This window comes from Ipomoea triloba, chromosome 4 (genome assembly GCF_003576645.1).
Source record: "Ipomoea triloba cultivar NCNSP0323 chromosome 4, ASM357664v1".
In the NCBI taxonomy this organism is placed as follows: domain Eukaryota; kingdom Viridiplantae; phylum Streptophyta; class Magnoliopsida; order Solanales; family Convolvulaceae; genus Ipomoea; species Ipomoea triloba.
In genome coordinates, this window is record NC_044919.1 from 8,368,812 (window position 1) to 8,383,999 (window position 15,188).

General features: G+C 37.7%; 3 protein-coding genes across 3 annotated transcripts; 1 reads left to right on the forward strand and 2 right to left on the reverse strand.

The window, feature by feature from the left end:
* The first annotated feature begins 324 nt into the window (after window positions 1-324).
* LOC116016712 (inorganic phosphate transporter 1-4-like) lies at window positions 325-4,264 on the forward strand. Its single transcript, XM_031257087.1, has 2 exons — window positions 325-461; window positions 2,431-4,264. The coding sequence occupies exon 2, from the start codon at window positions 2,455-2,457 to the stop codon at window positions 4,063-4,065; it is 1,611 nt and encodes a 536-aa protein (XP_031112947.1). The 5' UTR covers window positions 325-461; window positions 2,431-2,454; the 3' UTR covers window positions 4,066-4,264.
* Window positions 4,265-5,198: 934 nt separating this feature from the next.
* Window positions 5,199-10,403, reverse strand: LOC116016711 (cryptochrome-1). The gene is made up of 5 exons (XM_031257086.1): window positions 9,443-10,403; window positions 7,736-7,957; window positions 6,778-7,484; window positions 5,567-6,248; window positions 5,199-5,394 (listed from the first exon to the last, which is right to left on the reverse strand). The coding sequence occupies exons 1-5, from the start codon at window positions 9,759-9,761 to the stop codon at window positions 5,372-5,374; spliced, it is 1,953 nt and encodes a 650-aa protein (XP_031112946.1). The 5' UTR covers window positions 9,762-10,403; the 3' UTR covers window positions 5,199-5,371.
* Window positions 10,404-12,652: 2,249 nt separating this feature from the next.
* On the reverse strand, window positions 12,653-15,188 carry LOC116017761 (actin-depolymerizing factor-like). Its single transcript, XM_031258391.1, has 3 exons — window positions 15,017-15,188; window positions 13,399-13,664; window positions 12,653-13,233 (listed from the first exon to the last, which is right to left on the reverse strand). The coding sequence occupies exons 1-3, from the start codon at window positions 15,029-15,031 to the stop codon at window positions 13,083-13,085; spliced, it is 432 nt and encodes a 143-aa protein (XP_031114251.1). The 5' UTR covers window positions 15,032-15,188; the 3' UTR covers window positions 12,653-13,082.

Sequence of the window (15,188 nt, forward strand, 5' to 3'; positions counted from 1 at the left end):
ACACGAGCAAACCATCAAAGTAAAGGAAGTCGGAATTCCAAATAAACGTAGGAAAATTGCAAAATACATACTAATTAACATGTACACATGTTAGCCAAATAGATCGTTGACCCGACAGCTAGCATACAACACTAAAAGCATCGAGTATCGACGATTCCCATGTTGCCACCTAGGACGAGACCCATGATTCCAGGCCAAGGCGACCACGTGGCGAAATCAGAACGGTGGTAAGTTAGGACATAAAAGGAATATTCTTGAGCTAGATTCCTCAATCGTTGTTTTAAATACTGAGCCACTCCCTCCTCACCTCTTCATACTCAATCACCTCTCTCTCTCTCTCTCTCAAATTTAATGCATTACTTCAACGTTAATATCTTCTGCATAACGGTATCATCAGCTTCTGCGGTGTCTTCCCGTCGGCTCTCGGAACACTAAAACTCCGACCAACTCAGCTTTCAAAGGTTAGAAACGAAACTATACCTTAATCTCCTCTCCTTGTTTTCCCTTTTCCCAGAATGCTTTGTTGGGTGTTCTCGTACGGAAATAATTGGTAGCCCATAAGATCAGTGCTCACAAAACTACAATCCACATACTCATACGCATACGATATTGTTGAACATATATACACGGAGTAATATATAAACATAAATATGCAATCCTACTGTTAGCTTAGATTTTTAGTTGTGACAGAACATATATATACTTCAATTTATTATCAGAGTCAACTTCATGCATGTTGATGATCATTATTGCATATTTAGTTATTTACTCTTGTATCAAAAAGGTCTTTAGAACGGGATAATCCTAACTAAGATAGCTAATGATATAAACTTATAACCATAAGGCACGAGCTCAAATTTCAACCCTCTTAATTTAATTTTGAGCCAGTCACTTATAAATAACCTAAGTTAGGACTTATCCCGTACATATTTTCAGATAGTGACTATGAATTTCTGTAATCCTAAAAACAAATCTTTTGCACACTTTAGGAACTATTTGTGTTGATATTGTGATCTTTTGATGGTAACTTGTGTGAACAGATGCAAAACTCCTAGTGCATGTTACATCGTATGAACAAAACCCATGATGTGACTTGCCGTTTTGTTTTTCTCGGACTTTGTGTAAACCACAAGTAGAGACGTTCGGACTTTCCTGTTTGGCTGCTGCGACTATACTGTAGTGGTTCACATGCCTTTGTTTTCTTCTAACCTAATCTGTTGGACGTCTCTTTCCTTTCCCGTGTTTATGGAGATTTCCCTTTTTTTTTTTAGACCGTGATAATATAGCCATTATTTTCTTGGTAAATGGTAAAACAATTAAACAACCGTTCGACTTTTGGTAAAAGATAATAGAGTAGCTCTTTTTTTCGTATGTGATAATAGTCTATGGGATAATAGTCATTCTTTTTTTGGGACAGTAATAATGAAGTACTTTTTTGGTATGTAATAATGGAATAGTCCATAAATAAACTTTTACACGTTACTGTTAACTGCTCACTAGCTGCTTTTTTTCCTCTAAAATTTAATGTTGTGCATAGAGTCTAAAGGGTCATTTATAACTTAGCATAATTTCATTTTGCATTTTTAAAAGTTTAATTAAGTGTGAATAACAAAAATAAAATTAAAATAAGTAAATATAAGATTTATTGTCACACTTTATTCTATGTACACAAATAATTGCCTATTTTACGTATTACATTTTGTTTATTTTTTTCGACCAGCTTTTCAAAAAAAAAGAAAAGACGTAACAGAATCTTATTGAACCTCAGCCTGATTTTCTGACTCTAAAAGCCACAGCTGTCATATTCTTTGTATAAATGTTGACTTCATTATTAAAAAATATAAGCTATTATTACATAATTCCATGGACTATTAAAAGCCCATATCACCTTACCCTTTTTTGTTTTGGCTGTCATAGTCATGCGCCTGCCCTACAAAGGTCACAGCTTGGAGTCACCAATTTTGAATATTAAGTTCAATGTAATCCTAGCAAGTTTCAAAATTACCTATAATCTCTCTCGGATTAAAGTTAAAAACTCCATGAGTACGATTTGAGCTGTTAAATTTAATAGTCATGATGATATCAAATGCAGTCAATCTAAGCGTGCGCCAGGTAACCTCAAGCTTTCTCCTAGTCAATAATTGAGCTTTGAGGTTCATGTGAACGAATCTAGATTAATTTCGCAGCATTGATGAATTTGATGTGGTACTGATTGTCATTTAAATATAACCGGCCTATAGTAACACAATAAGATGAATAGCTACGGTGTAATTAAAACTATATCCAACATGTGTCATTGTGTCAAGGTACTATAAGATAAGTAATTATGTGTATTGTATACAAACTACGTGTTATATAAGGCGGATTGAATAATGAATACCCCATTCAATTACTGTTTACTTTTGTTTAAATCTTGTTTATGTGTTACAGTGCAGGAAGCTTTGTTGAACAGAAATGGCGGGCGATCAACTGCAAGTGCTTAACGCACTTGATTTGGCAAAAACACAATGGTACCATTTCACGGCAATCGTCATTGCCGGAATGGGATTCTTCACCGACGCATACGATCTCTTCTGCATTTCTCTGGTCACTAAACTGCTCGGCCGGATTTACTACCACGTCGACGGCGCGGCGAAGCCGGGGACTCTGCCGCCGAACGTTTCCGCGGCGGTGAACGGCGTCGCGTTCTGCGGGACGCTGGCGGGGCAGTTGTTCTTCGGGTGGCTCGGGGATAAGCTGGGGAGGAAGAAGGTGTACGGAATGACGTTGATGATGATGGTGATTTGTTCAGTCGCGTCGGGGCTCTCGTTCGGCCACACGCCGAAGAGCGTGATGGCCACGCTCTGTTTTTTCCGGTTCTGGCTCGGATTCGGGATCGGCGGCGACTACCCGCTCTCCGCCACTATAATGTCGGAGTACGCCAACAAGAAGACGCGCGGCGCGTTCATCGCCGCCGTGTTCGCGATGCAGGGGTTCGGGATCCTCGCGGGCGGGATGGTGGCGATTATAGTCTCCGCGTCTTTCAAATCCGCGTTCCCCGCCCCGGACTACGCGTTCAACGCCACGCGCTCCACGGTCCCGCAGGCCGACTACGTCTGGCGGATAATCCTCATGTTCGGCGCTCTCCCCGCCGCGCTGACCTACTACTGGCGAATGAAGATGCCGGAAACCGCCCGGTACACCGCCCTGGTCGCCAAGAACGCGAAACAGGCGGCCTCGGACATGTCCAAAGTTATGCAGGTTACAATAGAATCTGAGCCAGAGAAAATTAGTCAAGAAGCTGAAGGAAATAACCAATTCGGTCTTTTTACCAAACAATTTCTCCAACGCCACGGGCTCCATTTACTCGGAACTACCACGACCTGGTTCTTACTCGACATCGCGTTTTACAGCCAAAATCTCTTCCAGAAAGACATATTCTCTGCCATTGGATGGATCCCAAAAGCCGAAACCATGAACGCGCTCGAGGAGGTCTATAGAATCGCCAGAGCCCAGACGCTAATCGCCCTCTGCAGCACAGTCCCGGGCTACTGGTTCACCGTGGCATTAATCGACAAAATGGGGAGATTCGCCATTCAATTAATGGGATTCTTCTTCATGACCGTTTTCATGTTCGCCTTAGCCATACCCTACACCCACTGGACCCACAAAGACAACCGAATCGGCTTCGTAATCATGTACTCCCTAACCTTCTTCTTCGCCAATTTCGGCCCAAACGCCACCACATTCGTCGTCCCGGCGGAGATTTTCCCGGCCAGGCTGAGATCCACCTGCCACGGAATCTCCGCGGCGGCCGGGAAAGCCGGCGCGATTGTCGGCGCGTTCGGGTTTTTGTACGCCGCGCAATCCACTGATCCTAAGAAGACTGATGCGGGGTATCCTCCTGGGATTGGTGTTAGAAACTCTCTCATTGTTCTTGGATGTGTGAACTTTTTGGGCATGTTGTTTACGTTGTTGGTGCCGGAATCTAAAGGGAAATCGCTGGAAGAGATGTCGAGAGAGAATGGGGAAGAAGAAGAGAGTGGAAGTGAGATGAGAGCACAGGTGCGAACAGTGCCGGTTTAATTACTATTACTAGTCTTAAAAACATGTTTACATCCTAGTAATTAACGTTGTATGGGTTTAGTGACCATAGCAGCACTAAGTCTCATGAAGCATAATAAGTATGCTGTCATATGATATGATGAGATTTTTTTTTTTTTTTTAATGAAAATAGTAGAATTGCAATAAAATCTGATAATGTCTAGTTCTGTTTTGAGTGCTACTGAATGTAGAATCTGTTCATAAACTACTTTATCAGAGAAACGCCTCTACTAAGGCTCGAACTCACCCCTTTTCACATGGGTGCAACGAGATACCACTAAATCACAAGGTCATTGGCGTCTAATTCTGTTTAATTGAACCAAATTGTCATCATGTCTTACATGCATATGGGAGTCCCCATGGTATAACTCCATGCATATATTGACAACAACAACCAATTAAAATATAAATCACATCAAAATCGATGAGAAATGAGTTTCTGGCTTCAAGCTAAACCACTAGTTGTCGGAATAAAATCCACCTTTTATGGCCTAATCTTTTTCTTTGGGATCAAATTTCCTCTTTAACAGTGACAGAGAAAAGATTGGAATCTGCTTTTCCCTGTAATTTTCCATCCATCCACAAGGAAATCTACATAATTATGTAACCATGACTTGTCACTTGTGCCCAAAATTTCTAAAGTTAAAAAGAAAGAGGACTTTTTGTGTGAATTTCCAATTGGTTCCAGATGAAAACAAAAGATACCAACTACATTGCAGAAAGGTGATTGATCCTTTTTTGTAAATCTGTTCTCTCTTTCTTTCTTTCACATTCATTTTTTCCCACTTTTGTGGAAATTTGTTATATGGCTCATTGTCTCAAGTAGGTATATAAGTTTTGTGCTGCACGAACAACTCAATTAATTTTTGAGTAATAGATTATGAACAAAAATATAAGATCTAGTCTTAACACTCACAGTTTAAGAGCAGGTAGATTCCTTGTCTACACCAGGCACTAACTCTTTCCTTTAATGAGCTGTTGAGTCCTCGTGATTTACCCCTACTATTTTATGGGATCAAAAAAATTGCCTTTTGTGGACAAGGTATATCAATTTTGTTATTTATATTTGTTTTTTGAGAATATCAATGTTGTTTTTTGAAGTAACTCTGTATATGTGTAGGATGCATTCAGCAGCTGGAAAAACAGTGTACATTAAATACTAAATATATGTTACATGTAGAATACATTATATTTAGGGATATTTATAACTCAACCAGAAAAAAAAAAAAAAAAAATTGCAACTTTCCAGCATTGAACCATCTGTTCTCAGTTTTCATGTCAAGGGTCTCTACTCTCTACCTCCAAAAGCTCCTGCAAATTAGAGAATGCAAAATTATTTTCAAAGATTTCTGATCAATGAGGTCTGCATCATGCCATATTTAAAATTTTATAATTAAAAAAAAAAAATTGAGCAGAAATTTCCTGTTTTAAACTGCAGAAATTAAAAGGAAGAAAACTATGAAAATATATGCAGCAGTCTCACCTATTTTGCTTGAAGTTTCATCAATTTCACAATCCTTTAGCCTTTGAAGCTTAATATCATACGATTCGTTATCCTCGAAAGACTTCACACTAGATGTAATTGAAATGGCTTCGGGAACAGAAAACGAATGACTGCTAGTCGCGGTGTTCTGCTTCTTCATTGAAGAAGATTCCGCTGTAGAGCACAACTCATCGTCCATCTTTGAGGTCACCCCTTCATTCTTTTGGCAACGGATGCCATCTTTTACCGGCCTTTCCTCTTCTTCGGGCTTTGGTCTCTTTTTAGTCATAGCCCCATTACGAATAGATGGCACCTTCTGATCATGAGACGAGCTGCTAGGGCAAGGAGGAGCCTTTTCCTTTGGAATGGCTTTCGGTATCGCCAAACTCGCGTTACAGTCAGAGTTGTCAAACACAACTTCACCCGCTCCATTAGAATTCCTCGCGGTTGCAGCAGATTCAGTTCCTCGCATGATGAATATAGCTTCAGTTAGGCGTTCCCTCGCCACATCTACATCAATTATGGGCTTCGGATAGTTCAAACCTAGCTCCACGCCAGCAGCCTTGAGCACGGTGGAAGGCGCATCCCAAGGATGATGAATCCACTCGGTTGGAACTCTTGCAAGCTCGGGCAGCCAATGCCTTACATATTCACCCTCTGAATCAAAGTTGAACCCCTGGATCTGCCTCAAAATTTAAGTAAAGATTTCACTTTTAGGATTACAAATATTAGTCCTAGAATTTACAATTTCAATCAAATGTTTCAAATTTACAATTTTAATGTTCTTTTAATTCAAAAGAGGTATAAAAGGCTTCGATGTGTCAATCTGTCAATGTAATGATATGAGACAAGCTCCTTTGTTTCATATATATGTAAGATTTTTACCTTCGATATCAGAACCAAATATATATCCGAATATAACATACCTAAAAATATATCCAAACCAATAACCTATTAAGCTCTACCAATGTAATAGAGTCAGTAGTACTCAAAAAAATAGAGAATTGTGCAAGTAAACATGTTTTTCTTTTCTATTTTCAAGAAAACTTGGGAATTTCTCCGATTAGTAAACGGGCACTATACCTCTCTTTTTACCATGCTAAAATCAAATAATTAGCTTCTTGTAAATGAATGATGTTGCAACTACGCAGATCAGCATATCACGTCATCATAGAAAGACAATTATGTTGTAACACGAGATATGAACGTACCTCTGGGCTATCTAGGCGCTCGAGCTCATGCCCATCTGGTAAGCTGCCAGATATATACTGCCATCCGAGAATATCACTTTCCAAGTCTGCATCAAGTAGAGTATCCCAAAAATACTTCATACCCCATTGCCAAGGCAGCAGTAGAAATTTCACAAAGAAACTTGAAACAATAACTCTTATTTTATTATGAACCCATCCAGTAGCCCATAGCTCTCTCATTCCCGCATCAACTAAAGGATAGCCAGTCCGACCCTGCCTCCAAGCCTTAAAGCGGGCCTGATCAGCATTCCAAGGGAAGTATTTCAGGTTGGTCAATAATGATTGTTCATGAGTAAACGGGAAGTTAAAACAGATGTAGCGGGAATAATCTCGTAGCCCGATAGCTCTAAGGAATAGATTTGCACTTTCTTCTCCTGTTGAGTTCCCTTCTCTTGCCCAGAGTATACGCTTCATGTGCACGGAATGAAAAACTTTTCTCACGCTTAATTCTCCAAAATGAAGATAAGGGGACAAAAGAGATGTAGAGTTGCCCCCGACTTTGATCCTACTTTTTGAGTAGTCAAGCAAATGATGTTCTATAAACTCGGTTAGAGCTTTATCGGCATTACTCCACCCTGGTGTCCATCCCCTTCCAAGTAAGGCATTACTAGACTTTTCTGCTTCATTTTCAAGACCCAATTCCTCGATCGAGAACTTCTTAACTGAGCCTGTCAACCACAGGGAAAAGATATTTAAAAACAAAATAAAAAATAATCTCTCGTATTTTTAATGTTCTCATTGTTTTTGTTTCCTTTATCTTAGTTATTACTCTTATCTGTAGAGCATATGACCTCTTGGTCCATGAATTACAGGGTCACAAAAGATGATGAATAGAAACTGCTAATTTTTCAACAAAAAGAACAAAAGTCCTAAGGAGTAGCTAGGTATAAGCAAAAGATTGCGAAGCAGTTAAAAGTACCAGCAGCTGCTATTAATCGCCATGGAGGTAGATGTGAAACCGGTTCCTTGTTCTGGTTCAAGCACTTCTCCCAATACGCATCAAATCTTGTATACGCTTTCCCATCATCGTCATAAACTTCCCATGGTTCATTCAACAACTCTGCGTTGTAGCTTTGTACAGAATAACCAAGCTCCCCTAATTTTTGTTTGATGCTGTGATCACGCACAACAGAAATAGGATCTGACAAAATGAAAAGACAGATATGAGTGATTAGTTTGAAAATCAATCTTTCTTTTGCAGGGACATAGGATTTTGATTTTTGACAGAACAATTTTGAAGTTATAACAAAGGAAACTATCAATATTAAGGACAAAGCTAAGGTCTTTTTTTCTTTTCAGAAACGAGGGAAACCTGCAGCCACTACTTAAAAATTTGCACTGGGAAAACCCCGCCTTGTGACCCTAACTGGCAAAGGACCACGAGGTAAACTAGCCTAGGTTGCTCATAGCTGACCAGCTCAAACCAAGAAGGCCAATAGGTCGCTCTGATTGGGAGTCGAACTTAAAATCTTGTGGTTTCCAAGCAAACAACCAAACCAACTCGGCTGGGGTTGCCCCCACAAAGCTAGGGTTTTGTCACTAAGATAGATGGGGTAGGAGGTCTTAACCATAGATCAGGTTATACCAATTGAACTATCTAGCCAGTGGTAAAGCCAAAACCATTAAGAAGTTCCATTAACAGTAATGTGATGACTGTACCTGTACATATTATCCAAATAAGCACGGTTCCCCTTAGTTGAGTAAAGATAAAATATGAATCGTATGCACTCTGATGCCATTTATGGATCTAAAGTGTTTCATTGCAGATCTTATGTTCGAAATGTTAGGATGACTTTAAAAGCCAAGCTATATATCAGATAAACCTAAGACCAGGAAATTAAGTGTAAAAAGGTTGTAGTCCCTATTATTCATCCTTTTCAGGCTCTCAAGAAATAATGTAATGTAAAAAGGAAACAGTGTAACTAATGCTGAAATATTTAGCAGTGAACTTAAGAAAAGCTTCTGTTCAAATTGATGCAAACTGTTGAAAGGAACGTGATTATTATCATCCACGAGATTCCCATGAGTTTGTGGTTTAGTCAGCCAAGTAGTTAAATTCTTCAGTTTGATGAATATTTGTCAAAATTAATAGGCAAATGATGAAACGATCTTATCAACACATCAGAGCCAATTTAACCCACTAGAAAAAATTTTAGATTGCGTGTAAAAGGTTTTTAAGAAACAAATAAATGAATATCATGAATCTTGGCAACTAATTTAACTCATTTTTGCTAAGAGAATTGCAATCATCAAATCAAATATGCTTTCATCATACAGAAAATGGTAAAACAAAACCTTTGAACTCTTCCTCAAATTCGGAGATAAATACACCAAATCCTGCACATACACATTACTACACACAATTTAAATTTCTGGGGTTTCTGTTAAAACTTAGTTGAATTCATGAAATTTCTCAAGATGTTGCCTTTTTCATAAACTTCACCCTATCATGAAATTCCCAAGTTCATAACCTTACTTCTTGAACAAAACAAGGGAAAGCTTTTATGGATCAAACACGTAGCAAGTTACCAAATGAATTGGTGGCGAGCATCAAGGTCATCAATTGTATAACCCAAGAGTTTCATCCACAGAAAAGAAATGAATGAAATGGAGGGGAAAAAAATACCATAGAGATGATTAAAGACAACTTTTGTTGCCTTAACAGCAGCTATGCATTCCAGGAGGGCATCAAGAGTAGTATCAGCTTTGATCAGAACCAATTCAGCTCCAAGAGACCTCAAAGATTGGTCCAAGTGAATGAGAGACTGCTTGAGCCACCACCTTGAAACTCTTCCAGGGTAGAATTGCCCTTCTTCTTTAGGGCACCATATAAAAACTGGGAATACACTCCCATCTCTAGCAGCAGTGGCTAAAGCAGGATTGTCCTCAATCCTCAAATCCCTCCTAAACCACACAATGGTCTTGGAGTTACTGTTATCCATCATCCCAACCCCTCCCCTTTTGGCACAAAATTGAGATCCTCTAATTCCAATTTTTCAACTAAAAAGGAAACCCCACCTGAACATCCTTTCCAAACCCCAGAATCTTGAAAAGAAATATCAAAATCCCATATCTTTTTGCTCAAAACCAGACTGAGAATGACACAAATTCCAGCTTTTTCAAGAAACCCATCATAGCAAACCCCCCAAAAAAAAAATCCCAAATCCAATAAGTCAATACTAATCCCCAACGTCAGTCAAGAATCCTAATCAAACCCCGGGGTGGGGGCACTGGGTGGGGGGGAGCACAACAGAGAAAAAATATCAAAGCTTTTGTACAATTTTATTATTTCCACTAAAAAACTACAAGACAAACCCACATGGAGCATTCATATTTGCTGGATTCTTTTTCATCAAAGAGCAGAAAAATTAGACTTCATGTGAGCAACTGGGAGGCAAATCAGGGCAATAACAACTAGCAGGACAATAAATAAAAGAACAAAATATTAAATAATGTTATCCAATGGACCACCAAACTGCCACAAAAGGAAAACCAAACCAAATATAAAAAGATTTGGGCTTTGCTTTGGGCAATGGGCATATACATCTCATTTGATGCAGAGAGAGAAAGAGAGAGAGTAAAGAATTTCACCAGTTTCCTGATTGGGGTTTGGGATATCTTTGTTATTTTTGGAGTATATGCCAAATGCTCCGTACTGTTTTCTTTTCTATATGACTATTCCTTTTAGCGCCCGTATACTAAGTTCTGTAAATCTTTCAAATTATTTGATATGACATCACTTTAATTTCTTTAAAAGAAAAGCTTAGACAGAGGGGTCAAAAAATTAATAGTAGATGGCCAAATTATTGTGTGTACTGTGTTTATGTTGTGTAAACCATAATAAAAAGTATATTAAAGTACATTATTTGTGTATTGAATGTATATTATACAAAATGTATTTTCTGTACTCAAATAATGTATTTTCTCTGAATACAATGTACATTTTAAATATATTAAAAATACATTATTTATGTACTAAATGTATATTATTTGATAGTATGATCTACATAGCTGTATGGATTATGATCAACACAATAATGATCGATAATCCATGTACTACTGGAGATTTTGCAATTGATAATATGAAGTCAAAAAATCTAATTAGACGCCTGAATCTTGAAAAAGTATATATAATTTCCATCTCTCTCTTTATATTACTCCGTACAAATTAAAACATAAACTAATTATAATCTACCAAGAATTCTTCCTTGGTGGCTGCATTTTTTGAAGAGAATTTTTATAGCAAAAGGGAAGGGGAAAGTGGGCCAACTTTTGAAGAATGGAGAATGAGATGTATTTATAGCTAGAGCAAAATGTGGGCCAAAATGTAATTCATGTGTTGTTGTAAAATTATAGATTCATGATTTTCAATGCTTTTAGTGATAAATTGGATGTTATGCCATGGATCCGGGTCTACCTCGAGTGGACTAGGTCCATGTTCACAATTTTAAAATTTTATATTCACAATATTCATAATTTTTGAACTCTATATTCATAATTTTTAAATTTCATATTCACAATTTCATTACTCTATATTTAATGGTATAACACAATTTTTGAATCTATATAACAAAATTGTGAATATAGAGTTCAAAGATTGTGAATATTGAATAATGTAATTTTGTATGTTAAAATTTAAAATTGTAGATGTAAAGTTCTTAAATTGTGAACATAAATCTGGGTCCACCTTCCGGGTCCATAACATAATTTGCCATCAAGCTAATGCAGCTAAAGAAAATAACCATTCAGCACATTTTGGCGTGTCAAACTTGACTTTTGAGGCATCTAATGTTTGCAACGTGCACTCCAACAACTCTGCAACGCAACTTCAACTTCTTGGCCGATTTTGATCACAACTTCTAAATTTGACTTTACGATCTTTTGCGTTGTCTTTCCATTGCTTAAATTACATCATTTGGCACTAGTTATACCGTGGACCATGAGTCATGGTTGATACTGCAGTTGTGTTGAACTGATACTACAGTTGAATTGAATGAATACTGTAATTGTGTTGAAAGAGAACTGCAGTTGTGCAGAACCGATGCCGTTTCATCTGTTTGGAACTACAGTTGAATTGAACGAATACTGTAATTGTGTTGAAAGAGAACTGCAGTTGTGTAGAACATATGCCGTTTCATCTGTCTGGAACTGTAGTTGTGTTGAACTGATACTGCACAACTGCAGTTTTTTTTCAACACAACTACAGTAAAATATCCGTTCAACACAATTGCAGTATCAACCATGACCATGGTTCACAATGCATTGTGGACCGTGGTCCACAATATAATTTGCGCTCATTTGGACCTTCTTATTGCAAGTTACGATCAAAATACAGAGCAGATATCTTGTCGGATGAAAATGCAATATTACACACTTTTGTTTTGCTTTTAGCATTAGTTTGCCTACATCATAAATACCATAAAAAACACATTCAATCATACAAAGTCTATACTTCAATTAAAATATAAGGGATTTGATCATTTAAACTCAAAAATAATTAAGACAAGTCAAAACTTAATAAGCAAATATGAATTAAAATGTATTTATTTTTTTGTCAAAAAAAATGTATTTATTATATATCTTATCATCATTCCGTACAATAAACTATAACAATTGTCTCCATAGCAATTAAATGAAGAACACAATTGCAAATCATTTAACAAACAAGAAGCATAAATCGTTAAAAAGTCACTTGATGTCCTCAACAATTAACCCAAAAAAAAGGAGAATTAGACACTTCCGCTTTTAGTATTATAATATATATATATCTATATACTTTTTGGCCCCCCAAAACATTTGCCCCTTCCAGGACCTTGAGCCTCCCAACTTTCCCAAGTTTCAACAAAAATACTTTTTTTTGAAACCTCATACAAATTTTTACATATTCCATTCTTCCCTGAAGGTTGAATGAAGCTAACTATGTTATCAAGCAGGCCAGGCCAATGTATTTATCGTCCCAAGAACAAGGTAGACAAAAACAAGTGGATACACAAAAAAAAACATTATTGACACAAAATAAGGTAGCCAGGTGACAACATATACATATCAGTATTCAGTAGTGTCCATAATATATGCCTATAAAGGGCACATAGTTGATAGTCAAAACAACTTGTCATCTGGAAACCATCATGAGAATAAGGAGCCCTGCCTGTAACCATACTTTTGTCATAACAATGAGCTCCTGTTCAGCGTTACCAGATGCCACATTATTATTCCACATACATATAAGTCATGAACGTAGATCGAAAACCCCTTTCACAATACGATCAATTAGCACGCTCCTGGAGCACCTCGAGATCCACCTCCGTTGCTTCAGTGGCTTGTATCTCGTAGTGGATGCCTTGGAGCTCCCTCCTGAACCTGTCCTTGGATGTCGCATATAGCATCTTAGAACGGATCCTCGACACCGAGGGGGACCTGAAACGCTTTGTCTTTCAGAAATTTCACGCGATGCAATTGTAGAAACTAATCAGAGTGGATTCATACATATTTTCAGGTCAGCGGAATCACTATATTAAAGAACCGATTGCTCGTTGAGAGTTAATGTCAAATAGATTTGACTTTATAAATAATATAACTTACCACGCGATGAAAAATATCTTGCTCTTTTGGCAGTTCTCGGAAGTAACAAAATCGAAGTCATAGACAGCATAACGGCAATCAGTCTCAGGCAAAGATGCGGTAAAATCGTCGTAGCTTTCAGCTGGACCTCCGGTTTTCTCGACCACAACTTCTTTCTTCTTCTCATCTATCTTAAAGATCACGTAACGGTGCACCTTCTTTCTTTGCAATTCCATGTACGTGCTTTTGCTGTGCTCAGCAACTCCCATCCCGGAGGATGCATTTGCCTATAAGCATAGCGAATTAGCAAGATCCAAATTAACTCCAAGTAAAGCTTTATTTTTGATGAATAATGATTCTTTAAACCTATAGTGATGACACTAGATAGTAACACGGTTTCAGTTGCTACCATTACAATTGAAGACCCGATCAACCCAAGGAAGAAATGGCAATAAGATAAACGGGATTGGAACTATCCATCTATTGATTAGAAGAGAAGATTCATCCATACCCGACAAGGGGCAAAGGAAAACTCAAACCAATCCCGACTTTAAAGTTATACTACTAGATATGGATATAGATGCAAAGAAACGAAATCATTATAGAACTACAAGCTATCCATCAAGTTGTTCAAGAAGGCAAACTAGAGGTAAAAATGAATTTGAACTACACGACATGGAAATAAAATCAAAGAAATGATGTCTCCTAAAGAACCGCTACGTATCAATCAAGTCATTAAAGAAGCTCAAGTGGAGAAAACATCGGAGACTCATGACAGTTCAGAGCTCAAGTGGAGAAAACATCGGAGACTCATGACAGTTCCGATTTTGGTACTAAAACACCCATTTTTTAACTTGTAAGGGTGGTCCAACAGCAAAAAATCACGATCCAGTACTTGGCAGCTGAGAATATGAAAGAAGCTGCACTTGCATTCTTCACCAAACCAACAAAATCAAGATACAAAAATGGTTAAAACACCAATTATTAACTCTTAAGACGGTCCGGTTCAGTGACCAAAATAAGGAACAAAGTCAGAACATCAAGATACAGTACTGAGCAATGGAGAGCTATATGAAAGAGGATGTACTTGCATTCTTCCCACCCCACCCCCCACAAAACACCACAAAAGAAAGAAACATAATAATCTGTAATTTTAATCGATCTGCAGTTCAAAACCATATATCAGACATTCAGCAACACATTGAAAAAAACAAATCTCAAACAAAATACCATTGCTAGTTCCTCATATTGCAAAATGAGGGGAAAAAAAAAGAGTCCAGAAATGGCAAAGAAATGAAAATATACCAACCAAACAAGGATCATTACAAAATACAAACACATATAAGTTGATTCCAACCACTAGGGCATAAAACCAGTAGATTACAGTCAAATGCTCCAATTCTTACACTAATTACCAGATTCAACTCTCTTACTTGTCACAAGCACACGAAGATGCAAACGTTCTTAGCAGTCCAACTTCAATGCTAAAATTAAGCACAAATTGAATAATGGTGGAGCAGGGTAACAAAAAAAACAAATGATCTGAGTAAACAACTAAAATATCTGCAGCATTCTTTCAGATCTAAACACAAAAAACAACTTCAAACAAATAAAATGAAAATAGCCCAAGAAGATTTACCCCTCTGGAAGACATTTTTTTGTTATCTGAAATCAGAACCACAGAAGAGAGATTTGGGGGAGTACGCAGGAAATACAAGGAAAGAAAATAGGAGAATAATCTGAATTAAAAGGAGCCACTCAGGAGAGAAAAAAGTAAAGAAACGGCAAAATTCCCATATCCAGTTGCCATG